At 53.3% G+C, this 13,477-nt stretch overlaps 4 protein-coding genes across 4 annotated transcripts; 2 read left to right on the forward strand and 2 right to left on the reverse strand.

The window, feature by feature from the left end:
* Positions 1-241: 241 nt before the first annotated feature.
* On the reverse strand, positions 242-1,436 carry SNOG_03798 (hypothetical protein; the record flags this gene model as incomplete). Its single annotated transcript, XM_001794292.1, has 3 exons — positions 242-560; positions 598-1,031; positions 1,110-1,436. 3 exons carry the CDS (start codon positions 1,434-1,436, stop codon positions 242-244), a joined length of 1,080 nt encoding a protein of 359 aa, XP_001794344.1.
* A 265-nt stretch (positions 1,437-1,701) lies between these two features.
* On the reverse strand, positions 1,702-6,063 carry SNOG_03799 (hypothetical protein; the record flags this gene model as incomplete). Its single annotated transcript, XM_001794293.1, has 6 exons — positions 1,702-3,315; positions 3,406-4,323; positions 4,411-4,665; positions 4,752-4,900; positions 4,964-5,092; positions 5,166-6,063. The coding sequence occupies 6 exons, from the start codon at positions 6,061-6,063 to the stop codon at positions 1,702-1,704; spliced, it is 3,963 nt and encodes a 1,320-aa protein (XP_001794345.1).
* A 588-nt stretch (positions 6,064-6,651) lies between these two features.
* SNOG_03800 (hypothetical protein) lies at positions 6,652-8,966 on the forward strand (the record flags this gene model as incomplete). Its single annotated transcript, XM_001794294.1, has 2 exons — positions 6,652-8,745; positions 8,799-8,966. 2 exons carry the CDS (start codon positions 6,652-6,654, stop codon positions 8,964-8,966), a joined length of 2,262 nt encoding a protein of 753 aa, XP_001794346.1.
* Positions 8,967-10,535: 1,569 nt separating this feature from the next.
* On the forward strand, positions 10,536-13,263 carry SNOG_03801 (hypothetical protein; the record flags this gene model as incomplete). The annotated part of the gene is made up of 4 exons (XM_001794295.1): positions 10,536-10,680; positions 10,745-10,825; positions 10,913-11,144; positions 11,280-13,263. The coding sequence occupies 4 exons, from the start codon at positions 10,536-10,538 to the stop codon at positions 13,054-13,056; spliced, it is 2,235 nt and encodes a 744-aa protein (XP_001794347.1). The 3' UTR covers positions 13,057-13,263.
* Between the last annotated feature and the right edge of the window lie 214 nt (positions 13,264-13,477).

Raw genomic sequence — 13,477 nt, forward strand, 5'->3', positions numbered from 1 at the left:
GCATCATGTGGGTAAGTTGTAGGCCCCATAGGCCTCTAGACTGGCTTGCTGTACTGAGCGCATTTGAGGCTGTTACAAAAACTCGCTCCACGTGCTCAAGGCATGCATACAGCTCGTCTCACAGCGCTATTATTTCCGAATGCAAGCTTTCCAAGACACCGAAAAACTCCAAGACACCGAAGAATGCCAGCGGGGTATCAAGGTGCTCCGAGTTAATCCTATCGTAACTCCGACGTAATGCCTAAGCTGCAGCCTTAGGCTGTTCCAAGAGGCCTTTTCTGAAATTCCAATAATTTGCCCGGATGGGGTCATACTTGGTCGCCAATAGGGTGAGCGCTTTCTCGGCTTCGTCCTTGTTATTCTCTTCTTCGGCATAGATGTCAGCTAGCAGGTCGAGAGCGTGGCTCGAGTAGACCTCGTCCGGGCTGTCCAGATCAGCGAACTCGAGCGCAAAGTCCTTGATAGTTGATTTGGGGAGCTGGGCAACTCGAAGAATGCCGGAGAGATAGTTCCACGGACTCTGGTTCTGTGGTGCTTTGCGGATAGCTGCTTTGGTGTACCTGGCGCATGGTTAGTTGACTGGTACCATGTCCGAACCTAACATTGACATACTCGATCTCACGCTTTGCAAGGTCCTCACTCGGCTTGCCATCACGACCACCAGCTACAAGGTAGTACCGATGATTCCAAGCCGAATTGTTCCTGACATCTGCCTCGATCATCTCCGCCGTCCACTCCAGCTCTTCAGGCTTGTCGAACAAGTCGAACCTCTTCACCAGCCACTGCCTGTAGCTCCAGACATGATAGTTCTTCGAGTCCTGCTCCAACATAGTACTTATAAACTCTGGTTCGCCCTCGACCGAGCCCAGCGCGTCAATGATGGTGTGTCGGTGGTGCCAGATTTGGTAATTCTTGAGGTGCTTGAGGGCAGTCGGGTTGAGCCATGCGATCTCGTCCTGGAGCGAGATGCCGAGTTCGGATATCGTTTTCGCGCGGTACAGCCTGATATAGTCAGTACATATGTTGTAGTTCTGTGCGCGCGTCGCTGGACTCCTCCGCGTTCGCCGCAACCTCCGATCGCGTGCAACTCACCAAACAGTGTAATGTGCGGGATTCATGCTAATGATGTGCTCTGTGAGAGCCAGAACCCTGTCGCTGAACTCGTTCTTCGCCATGACTGCGCGCAGATATCCCATGGCCTGGCTGTATTCCTCCGTGTATGCAATCGCCGCGAGTGGGTGCAAGCCGCCGTCATCTTGCGGGAGTGGCTCAATGTCCGCCCATGCCTCGTCATCGTCGTAGTATTTCGGCATTCTCTCTTTCTTCTTAGGCAACCGTGGAATTCGCTTGTTCCCGGTGAAGAATGCGCGCAAAATGTGGTATGGCGAGAGGAATAAGACCAAGAGGCAGTCGCGTATGAAGTTGAAGGCGAACATGGTGGGGTGCGACATTCAAGAGCATCACGCTTGGCGGAAACGATGCTTCTTTGAGTAATATTGCTGAACAATACTAACGGATGCAGCAAACGCTGCTCGCCGGACATGTGAATGGTCTCTTTCGTTCATATTGTTCAAGAATATTGGCTGTTCTAATATCTTGACCGAGGTCCTGACGAAAGGCGAAGGGACTTATACTTCAGCGCGTCATTTGACTCCATAGCAATCATGTCATCTAATTAGGCCTACAGTATATTCTAAACTCTCACAAATTCATAGTGACCGTCATGCTATTCGAGTGCACTAACAAGACTGGCGGCAGACCCTGGCACAGCACCTCCAAATCACTGATATACTTTACACTCTCGCTCTCGCTGTCGCAGGTACCCTCTACTGGACTAGGTAGCGTGGTGAACACTACCGCTGTGTCCTCTGAATGCTGTCGAATCAGCTCATTCAGAATCAAATGTTGGGCACGGCACGGTAAGTCATTGAAGGACAGCGGGATGGCTTGTTGCGCAGGGAAGCCAGATGCGGGTGAGCTGGTGTAGGTAGGGAGAGGTGTCGCGGAGGACAAGGGGCTATTTGGCGTAGACGTTGCAGGCTGTGAAGCGCTGGCTGCGAGCTGCGCTGGACCCATCGGGGCGTCGGCGATTGGGTCTTTCTTCTTTGTTGCTGGGGAAGGGGTGTCTACAAACATGATGGAGGGGCCGGGAGCCTCTTGTGCTGCAACTGCTGTTCGTGGAGTCGGATTGGAGGTGAATTTTGGCGAAGCGTTCTCGCTCTTTGGAGGTGGCTGGATAAGCCTGCCATGCGACGATGAAGACAGCTGCGATGTTGAACTGGCTACGCTGCGTGTCTTCTTTGTTCTCCTTCCAGACTTTGAAACAACTGTATCAGACGCCATCACACCTGGATGTGGCCTGAGGGGTGTCACGGACTCGACCGTTGGTCTTTCTGGGTCTATCGAACCGCTTTTCGGCGAGCCTTGTGCGCTTTTCCACATAGCTTTTCTGAGATCCAGTTTCCGAGAGAAGAACGGCGATCCAGATCCAGCTATGGTTGTTTGCGCTCTCTTCATGAGTGACCCAGGCCGCTTGCGTCTAGGTCCATCACTCTCGTCTGAAGATGCATCTAGGTCGTACTCGTCAAAGTTACTGCCGCTGATTGCCGCCTCACTTTCCGAAGCTACAGCTTCATCATCAGCATCATCTTCTTCAGATTCCGAGGACACGTGGGAATCGCTGTCGCTCCCAAGCATGAGGTCTGCTGACAGCCTTTGACTGCGAAGTCCGAGTGTTGCACCAGCCTCACTGAGATCACCCACTGAAGCTCGACCTTTCGCCCTTCGAAGCATCTTCTGTAGTGCAGAGAAGCGCTTCGGCCTCGATTCTCGTCTCCCGTGCTGAAAGGTGGCAGTTGGCCACTGCGTGATGGCTTCAAGAATGTCTGTAGCCTGTGCGAATTCTTGACTTGAGCTCAGAGTTGTTGGTTGCCGAAGACGTTTGATGTCTTGCCACCAACGTTCGTCTTCGAGGGAGTAGTCAATGTCTCGGGCTGCTTGGTCCAGGTCGCCATCATCCCTGCCATTGACAATGACCTCGTACATCTTCAAATCGCCATTGGCGAGCCAGAATACGAGAACCGTAGCCTCGATTCGTAGGTTCTTCAGTAAGGATATCACACGTTCGCGTTCCTCATCAACATCCGTCTCGTACTCTACAAATACGCAGACTCTCAGCTTATACATGCGCTTCCAAGATGGCACAGTATGCAGTATGCACCCAAGCTGTAGGATCAAAGTGTATGTATCAAAGTTAGTTGTCAATACATTCTTCCGACTCGGCTCATCTCCGGCGGTGCCAATCTCTGATGACATCTGTATAGGCCATAGGTCGATAAAGCTCTTCGATGAATCCTCGGTTTCTGTACTAGGCAAACCAAGCAAATTAAGCGTTCTCTGTCTTACGTTGGGCCTCGCTGTGGGAACTTCAAGCTCATGGAAGCCCTTCGCCACAGCAACGTTCGCTTGCAGCCGTAGAACTAAATCTTCGACGACTGTGACATAGCTCTTGATTCCGATAGCGTCCTCTGGTTTCATTGCATCGGTAGGTAGCGTGCCTTGGCTATGACCTTTCTGTCTCTGCCTGGCTGCTGCTTGGATCGCTTTGCGAGATGTTGAATGGTTGGTGGCCTTGCTGGACGGTCTCGATGGCTGAGGAGAAGGAATATGATTATATGGCTGATTTTGCCTTAGTTCAGGCAGGTTGTAAAATCCCATGACAACAATATTTGGTCGCATGCCACCGAGTCCAGCGCCTAAGACAAGATTGCGAGCACCCCACTCTACCGCAGGGGAAATCGCAATGTTGACAAAAGCTTTGATCCGGGAGAAGTCAATGTATTTGGTCCAAGATTGTTGTTGTCTTCTAGCCTCTGGTACAGCCTCGGCGAAGTTGTTCGTTACGATAACGTGCCCAAGGACAAAGAGACCGCCCTTCTTTAAAGAATTACAGAACTGAATCAGCTTGTATTGCCGTCTCGGATCGTTGACAAGAAGCAGGATCTGCGGCCTCCAGAACTTGACATGCTCTTGGCGTAGCCGTAGTAGGTACTTGCGAACTTGGTGGTATATGAGGCCTTGGCTGACATCGCCCCATGGTTTGGGCGGACTTGTGTAGTGAATTAGCATAAACACTGCCATCAGCAAGACCACACAGCCAGAAGCATAAACACCATCAACAAAGAACATGGTTGCACCACAAACTACTGTTCCAAGAGCAGCCGTCTGTACGCTGAAGAAATGGAACGAAGGCCGAAAGTTCGGTGCCGACCCAAGCTTCAACAGGAAGCAAGCGAGGTTGGTGACGAGGAAGGTCATTAGGTACTACATGCCTAGTAAGTCTACAGAGAAGAAAATAGGGGGTTTCCTCCAGTTGTTGGGTAGAGATAGATGGCAGAGAGAAATACTTACAGTCATCGTAATAAACGAGGCGATCTGATTAATGTCGGCAAACATGGTAACCTGCGCAATCATGTACGTGATACACACAGCGAATATAGGTTCATCCGCCTTCTTCGTCCCCTGTCCAAATATGGACAGTCCAGGAATGAGATGATCACGAGCGAGTGCTTGTAATAGCTTCGCAGATCCGATTACGCCCATGAGCACCGAGAAGAGTGACGTTGCGAGTTCTCCGAGCAGAATGATGATGCCAGATATGTTTGTCTGTGGAAGATTAGTCGGAATGCTTGATGTGTGGCATATAATCACGCTGAACGTGCTCATTCATAGTTCTTCAGATCATCACTTACAAGCTGGATCACATTTGTGTTCTTGTAGAAGGTTTCGCGACTTATGGATGCTGCGAGGGCAAATATAACCATGGTATAAAGCAAGAAAGTCAGTCCTAGCCCGTACAAAGTTCCCTTGGGGATGGCTTTGCTAGGGTGCTTCAAATCGCCTGACATACTAGCACCACTTGGAAGACGTTAGTTGCTGCTTTCGTTTGCAGTGTGCCACTTACGCAAGAATTCCTCCCGTTGCAGGAAACAGAATGCCAAAGAGATCTTGAAAGCTCTCATGTCCCTTGACAGCGCTGCCAGCAGCGCCTTTGGTAAAGTGAGGAAGTAAATTGTTACGGAAGGTGTCCAGACTGAAACCCGTGAAAATGATGGTCTCTTTGACATCCACAAATGGTTTTCGTATTGCGGCAGATAGCGGTATACTGGCAATGGCAACGAGCAAGGCGATAAGTAAGCCATTACTGGCACGCGCAAAGAGGCCACTCCCTGCCAGGCAGACGAGCGTGCAGATAGCAAGGACGATGGTAGCCCAGAGGAATTGGAACCAGTAGCTCTGTGGTACCCATTGGCCCATTGCACCCTCGCGTTCACCAAAGTTGACCATGAGGCAATCGACCAATCCGACAGCGTTCAGACTAGTACTGAACACCGTTCCGAGATAGAAGACTATACCAATGGCTCCACCGAATTCTGGACCCAGGGATCGCGAAATTAGGTAATATGCTCCACCGCCACGGACTGTACCATTCGTTGCAATTGCAGAGATAGACATGGTTGTCAGAAGGTTGATGGCGTAGCAAGCCATCAACATACCCATCATGCCTATCAGCCCGGCTTGTCCCAGGATGAAGCCGAAGCGCAAGAACATGAGAATGCTCAAGACGTTGAGGGTCACAGGCACAAAGACACCTGCAAAGGTACCCAGCTTGCCATGACCACCGACTGGCCTTGGAAAAGCTCCTGGCCGTGGTTTTGAAGCTTCACTGGCCGAGTGCTGCTTGTCATGTTGACTCGATGATGTGCCACCGAGCGTGGGCAGCGAACGACTCAATCTCCTGAACCAAGATTTGAATGATTCTTGCTGGGAGACCGTCTCTTGCGTATCAGCGATGGCTCCATGGTAGGAAAGGCCATCTGGCGGTGGCTGCTGAGCATCTCCATGGAGAAGCGGAGTGTCCTCGTCAGCAGGGGGTGAGTGCTGTGCAAAAGAACGTCGGTGCAGGCGTTCGTTGTCGTCCCGTGCTGTGCGGGCTGCGAAGTTGGAATGGGTTCTGGTCGGCAGGCGCCTTATCGTCTGCGCGCCATCACCTGCATCTGTCATGTTCCGGGCAGATATGCGGCTGTTCTCCGGTACGAGGCGATGCTGCGCTTATCCGAGGGTCCAGGGTGTTGAAGGTGTTTGGCTGGTGCTGTGGCTGAAATAGCGTCCTGTCAGGCGACTGCCCTGCGTGAGGTGAGACATGAAGACAGCAACGGAGAGAAGTCACAATTATGATTCAAGCGCTCTAAGCGATGACGAAGCCCGGCCATCATGGCGCTGTGGAGGGCTTCTGCTCACTTGGCGGTCTCAACTGGGCACCCTGCAAGCATCGTGACCAGGACTCCCGCGCACATGCCCCACGCCGCCAAAGGCTCCAGCGAATGACCTCAGAGCCGATGCACAGTCCTCCTCGAAACGGCTTTTGCGCTGCCCAAGGTTCCGTTGTTTCTATCTCCATTTCTCCTGCTCTGGAAACTTTGCGGTTTTTTTGCCAGAAGGCTCTTCGTCCCCATCTTTGTTTCGTTGCTGTATGAACTCCTTCTGTTGAGTTCGATATAGTTTGTGCCATCTCGGACGCTCTTCCGCCGACGTTAGACATCGATAGCCGAGCCTTGATAGCTCGCGGTAGACGCGCCTTCGACGTACAGAATGGCAGGCAAGCAGCCAGAACCGTCCCAGCCGCAAGCGGTGCCTTCGTCGTCGCGAGATTCTGGTCGCAGTTCGCCCGCAGAATCTCAACGCGAACGTGCAGACAGCATTGCACGACTGGGCTCTCCCGTGCCTTCCACCCAGATTGGCTCACCAGCTGTCCGCCAAATACCAACACCAGCCCAGCTCGACGACTCTCCCGCAATAGAGTCGCCCCTGCCCGGCCGCTCCGTCCCACAGTCGCTGCCCGGGCCAGCCGAATCGGCCCTCTCGTCAGCGCTCAAGGAGTCATTCGGCAGGAGCCCCCCACGCTTCGGTCCAGCACCAGCGCGGCCGCTGTCTCCCTCGACGAAAGAGCCCTCGATACGCGCACCCCCAAGCCACTTTGGTTCCTACGATGGCCGTGGCCGCTCTCCCGTGCCCTACGAAGACCCCGAAATCGTGCGCAGACATTTGGTCGGACAATACGCGTCTCCCAGCCGGTCGAACCGTGGGTTTGCAGGCGAGGATGATACTCAGTCGAACGGCAGGCGTGAGGAGGAAGAGGAAGACGAGGAGTTCTCGAGCCTGCAACTCCAGGGCGGTGACATCACGCGCCAGATCTACAGGTGGAGCGAGCAACAACAACGCGAGGAAGAGGCAGGCAGGATGCAGCGGAGCAAGAGTTTCCACGAATCCCGGCCACGCCCAGACGAGCATGTCCTGAACATCGAGTCCATCAGGCAGCCCGGAGGCTTTCGACGCAATTACCTGCGGAGAGCTGCTGGTAGTCCCTCTCCAGCACCAGGTCCCTCCGGCTACGGATCCATCCACCAGCCTCGACAACAGCCCCAGGTCTTCACAAGCAACTTCTTGGAGTTCCTCACTTTGTATGGCCACTTTGCAGGTGAATCTCTTGAAGAAGACGATGAAGTGCTGGGTCCAGACGAGTACTTCTCTTCGGACGCACTAGACTCTGGAGAGCACTCAGAAGACGAGGCGCGAGAGTATGGAGAATCAAGCGGCCTCCTTGCTCCAGGCAAACGTAGAAAGCGTAAGCCGAAGAAGACTGGCAATGGTAGCCCAACGGGTGCAGCCATGCTTCTCTTGAAGTCATTTGTGGGAACGGGCGTGCTGTTCCTGCCTCGTGCCTTCCTCAATGGCGGCATGGTCTTTTCCAATATCGTGCTTCTAGCCGTGGCAGGTCTCTCGTATACTTGCTTCGTCCTACTGGTTTCCACACGACTCGTCGTTGAACATTCCTTTGGTGACATGGGTCTGCACCTGTACGGCAAGTGGATGCGTAACATGATCAACTTCTCGCTCGTCATCTCGCAAATCGGCTTCTCCTCTGCCTATATCGTCTTTGTGTCTGAGAACCTTCAAGCCTTTGTCTTGGCAGTCACCAACTGCAGGACATACATTGGCATTGGTTACATGATATTGATGCAGATGGTCATCTTCCTTCCACTTTCGCTTTACCGGAACATCAACAACATCCAGAAGCTTGCCCTTGTGGCGGATCTGTTCATTCTTCTAGGTCTTGTCTACCTGTATTACTATGATCTTTTCACCATCGTCAGCCAGGGCGGTGTCTCGGACATCATCAACTTCAACCCCAGTAGCTGGACGCTCTTCATCGGCACGGCCATCTTTACTTTCGAAGGTATTGGTCTTATCATTCCCATCCAGACTGGCATGAAAGATCCCAAGAAGTTCCCCAAAGTCCTTGGAGGTGTCATGGTGATCATCACCGTCATTTTCATTAGCGCAGGAGCTCTGTCCTATGCAGCTTTCGGGTCCAAGACCAAGACTGTCGTCCTTCTCAACATGCCCCAGGACAACAAGTTCGTCAATGCCGTACAGTTTATTTACTCACTCGCTATTCTACTGTCTACACCACTACAGATCTATCCCGCTATTGAGATCACTAGCCAGCAGCTCTTCAGCAGGACAGGCAAATACAACCCCTACGTCAAGTGGAAGAAGAACTTCTTCCGCTTCTTCATGGTCGCGGTCTGTGCCTGCATTGCCTGGGCAGGCGCGGGCGATCTCGATAAGTTCGTCAGTCTTGTAGGAAGTTTTGCCTGTATTCCGCTGGTCTTCATCTATCCTGTAAGTACCACTCATAACTTTGTTCATCTCATCATCCGCTAATGTCACTCCAGCCTATGCTCCATTACAGGGCTGTCGCGCGGACATCTTCCGCACGTCTCATGGACATACTCCTTGGCATCATCGGTATCGTCGGCATGGTCTATACTACTTCCCTGACGATCAATTCTTGGGTTCATGGCGGCGCACCCAAAGCTCCTGGCTACTGTGACAGTCGCTGAGCTTCGCGTGACGTCGTGTTGTCCTCGAACGTAATGTAGCATTTCAGCGGTGTCCTTTTCTGCGTGTTGGTTGTTTGAATAGCATGGAAGGTGGGGCGTCGAGTGCTTGTTGTACGATGTCGAATTAGAACTGTAGATACGCGCGCACAGGTCTGGTAGACCTTTCAATCTATACATAAGCACAATCATGCCATTCCCCGGAGCCTAGTCTTAGTCAGTCTACACGGCTGGTCATCAAAGCAATATGTGCAGGTGAATTACCTATATTTCAATATAGACAGCTCACTTCCGCTCACTATCGGCTACAAATCTGCTAAAACGGCCACTCCATATGCACCAGCAACTAAACACGAACATGACCATGATCGCAGATGCCAGAACACCCGTACACAAATCCTACCACGAGTCAAAAGCTCGTACAAAGTCACATGAAGGGCGTGATATGCCCAAAACAGTCGACATCAAGTCGCCCAACCGCATTGCGTAAGGCTGAAAGTGCGGCTGAGCGCCACCTGGGCATGGCGGGGTCATATTGCATGCACACAACATTTAAAACGCCCTCCTGGCGGTCAAGGACAAGAGCAGCATCATGAGATCTAGCAACTAGGCGTTATGTCGGCAAGCCTTGCGTAGAACGCAAGGCTAGGTGTCGCTACACAGCACTAAGAATGCAGTAGCCTATGTTCTCTCACCGCAGAGCACGGCGTTGCTACTGAGACCACCATATCGACTGCGGCGGTGTACCAATCAAGACAATAGGTGCTCGAGCATGTAGGCTAGACTTTGCTTTCCCCACGGGTGAGCTGCAGGGCGGATGGAGTGGCTCACCGTCTGATAACGACAAACGTTCGCCGCGGTCCATGTCCGCCGGAAGAACCTCAGGTGTCTCTCCACAGCTTCAGTGCACCAGGGCATGGGAAGTCTAGCGCAGCCATCGCTCCGAATACGCGGAACAGCTGTGAAACCGACGCCGAGTGTGATAGGCGAGTAGACCCCTGCTATTGCGGCCAAGCATGTCGCTGCTGACGTAGCCTGTGGTGTTGAGCACTGGCTTGTGCAGAATCAGAATTAGAATCACTTTGGTAAGCGATGGCCTTGAGGATTGAAAAACAATATCTCGGCTTCCACGATGTGTCGCCGCCGTTTGTACACGAGTAGCTAGTCGGCCGCAGAGTAGCCTCATGAACCAAAAAATCAATGCTGCTTCACGAGAACAATGGGGAAAACGGCATAGCGTTGCTATTAATATGGGCTGCGCCTCTGACCCTGAACAAACAATAGCGGGCGATCAGGGCGAGCGGGCCCGCGATTGGCCAGGCCAGCTCGTGGAGTCCGATCGTAGATGGGTGCCCTGGCCAATGACGAAATAAGGGTGAAGGCACGGGCAGAGACTGGAATGGAAGCTCTTGCACGGAGCAACGTCGTGTCACAATGTAGCATGACGAGAATGATGAAGTGTTGGGGTGGTTAGTTAGGTGGTTTCAGTGCGGCAGCCACGACCCATGCGACAGCCTGCATGAGCGGCGGGCTAGCTGGATTAAGGTGGGGTGGACAAGACATAAAAGCTCCATGCCCGCTACCGCCATTTGCTCCTCTCCCATCATCACCTGCTCCTCACCACCCATATACTTCTCCCAAGCGTCAATTGAGCTCGAACACCCCACAGTCGCTTTTCTGAACTTCCCACTCACACCACTCGTTCCCTCGCCATGTGGTAAGTCGAGCTGCCCCGCAACACCCCACACCGGTGCTCTTGAATGAAAACATACAGCTAACAGACGCACCCAGCGGTATCTTTGGTTACATCAACTACCTGGTGGAGAAGGACAGGAAGTACATTCTCAACACACTTATCAATGGTGAGTAGACTCCGATTGAGTATTTCCGCAAGCTGTAGCCCCTGGTGGGGCACCACAAACAACAGCTAACAAGACCTTTGCACGCAGGCCTCGCACGTCTAGAGTACCGTGGTTACGACTCAGCTGGTCTGGCAATCGACGGTGACAAGAAGAACGAGGTCTTCGCCGTCAAGGAGGTTGGCAAGGTCGCTTCCCTTAAGAAGCTCGTCGACGAGCAGAACTTCGACCTCGAGAAGGTCTTCGACTCACATGCCGGTATCGCACACACCCGATGGGCCACCCACGGCCCCCCATCGCGCGTGAACTGCCATCCTCACAGGTACGCACCAACAATGCCGCATAACAACGTGCTGGGTCAACAGGTTGAGGCCTGGACATCCGGCACGTCGGTCTATGCTGTCATTTCAACCAAATTTCATCAACTTAAAGAGCGGGGCTGACGCGTCTACTATAGGTCCGACCCTAACTGGGAGTTCTCCGTCGTGCACAACGGCATCATCACAAACTACAAGGAATTGAAGACCCTGCTCGAGAGCAAGGGCTACAAGTTCGAGACTGAGACCGACACCGAGGCCATTGCCAAGCTCGCAAAGTACATCTACTCTGAGCACCCCGACCTGAGCTTCCCATCTCTGGTCAAGGCTGTCATCAAGGAGCTTCAGGGAGCTTTCGGTCTGCTCATCAAGTCCATCCACTACCCACATGAGGTCGTCGCAGCCCGCAAGGGTTCGCCCCTTGTCATTGGTGTGCGGACACAGAAGAAGATGAAGGTCGACTTCGTCGATGTCGAGTACAACGACGAGGGTGCTGCTCTCCCCGCCGAGAGCGCGTCCCACAACGTTGCCCTGAAGAAGGGTAACACCTTGCTCGCACCCCCCGATAAGTCCCTCCTCCACCGCTCGCAATCCCGCGCTTTCCTCTCCGACGATGGCGTCCCGATGCCCACCGAGTTCTTCCTGTCCTCCGACCCATCTTCCATCGTCGAGCACACCAAGAAGGTCCTCTACCTCGAGGACGACGACGTTGCACACATCCACGAGGGTTCGCTGAACATCCACCGTCTCACCAAGGACGATGGCTCCGTCAGCAACGTCCGTACGATCCAGACTCTGGAGATTCAGCTCCAGGAGATCATGAAGGGCCGTTTCGACCACTTCATGCAGAAGGAGATTTTCGAGCAGCCCGACTCCGTCGTCAACGCTATGCGTGGTCGTCTCGACCCTGTCAACAAGACTGTCACTCTCGGTGGTCTGAGGCAATACCTTGCCACCATCAGGCGATGCCGCAGGATCATTTTCATCGCTTGCGGTACCTCTTACCACTCCTGCATGGCCGTCCGTGGTATCTTCGAGGAGCTGACCGAGATCCCGATCGCGGTTGAGCTCGCCTCTGACTTTTTGGACCGTCAGGCACCCGTCTTCCGTGACGACACCTGCGTCTTCGTCTCCCAGTCCGGTGAGACCGCTGACTCGCTCATGGCTCTCCGCTACTGCTTGGAGCGCGGTGCCCTGACTGTTGGTATCGTCAACTCCGTCGGTTCCTCCATCTCTCTCCTCACCCACTGCGGTGTGCACATCAACGCCGGTCCCGAAATCGGTGTTGCCTCCACCAAGGCCTACACCTCTCAGTTCGTCTGCATGGTCATGTTCGCGCTGTCGCTCAGTGAGGACCGTGCATCCAAGACCAAGAGGCGCGCGGAGATCATGGACGGTCTTACCAAGATTTCAGAGCAGTTCAAGGAGGCGCTCAAGCTCGACCAGCCCATCAAGAAGCTCTGCGAGAGGTTCAAGGACCAGAAGTCTCTGCTCCTCCTCGGCCGTGGCTCCCAGCACGCCACTGCTCTCGAGGGTGCTCTCAAGATCAAGGAGATCTCATACCTCCACTGCGAAGCCGTCATGTCTGGTGAGCTTAAGCACGGTGTGCTCGCTCTTGTTGACGAGAACCTCCCAATTGTCATGATCTTGACCCGCGACGACATCTTCGCCAAGTCACTCAACGCATACCAGCAGGTCATTGCCCGTAGCGGACGTCCCATCATCATTTGCAACAAGGACGACCCCGAATTCCCGGCGGACAAGACCGACAAGATCGAGGTCCCCAGCAACGTTGACTGCTTGCAGGGTCTCATCAACGTCATTCCTCTGCAGCTCATGTCCTACTGGATGGCGGTTGCTGAGGGTGTCAACGTCGACATGCCCCGTAACTTGGCCAAGTCGGTCACCGTCGAGTAAGCATTGGGCAAGATTTGTTTGACATTGGCGTCATAGAAAGGGCTGGATATGAAATGTGTATGGGTATCTACGGATCGTGTTATGACTAAAGTTGTCTGGACGGCGGCTTATGGACTTTGAATGTAGAAGACGAAGTCATGTATTGGCGGGAATGTAGAGCTTTGAGATTAGCCACGAATGAGCATCTTCTCGTATTAAAATCTCGTATATGCAGCTGATCCTCCTTTGTGAGAAAGTGAACGCGTTGCTGGCGTTTCAGATGCTCGTGTTCCATGCCCGATGACGCTATTCGTAACCCTGGACCGCATTGCGGGGCAGCTTCACAGCTCCTTCCGCTTGAGTCTCGTTCCTGCATTCTTACCCCGCCTAGCAACCACACCACCCCATCAAGCTACACAAACCTCACCCTTAGACGCGCATC

This window comes from Parastagonospora nodorum (assembly GCF_000146915.1).
Source record: "Parastagonospora nodorum SN15 chromosome Unknown scaffold_5, whole genome shotgun sequence".
NCBI classification, from domain to species: Eukaryota; Fungi; Ascomycota; class Dothideomycetes; order Pleosporales; family Phaeosphaeriaceae; genus Parastagonospora; species Parastagonospora nodorum.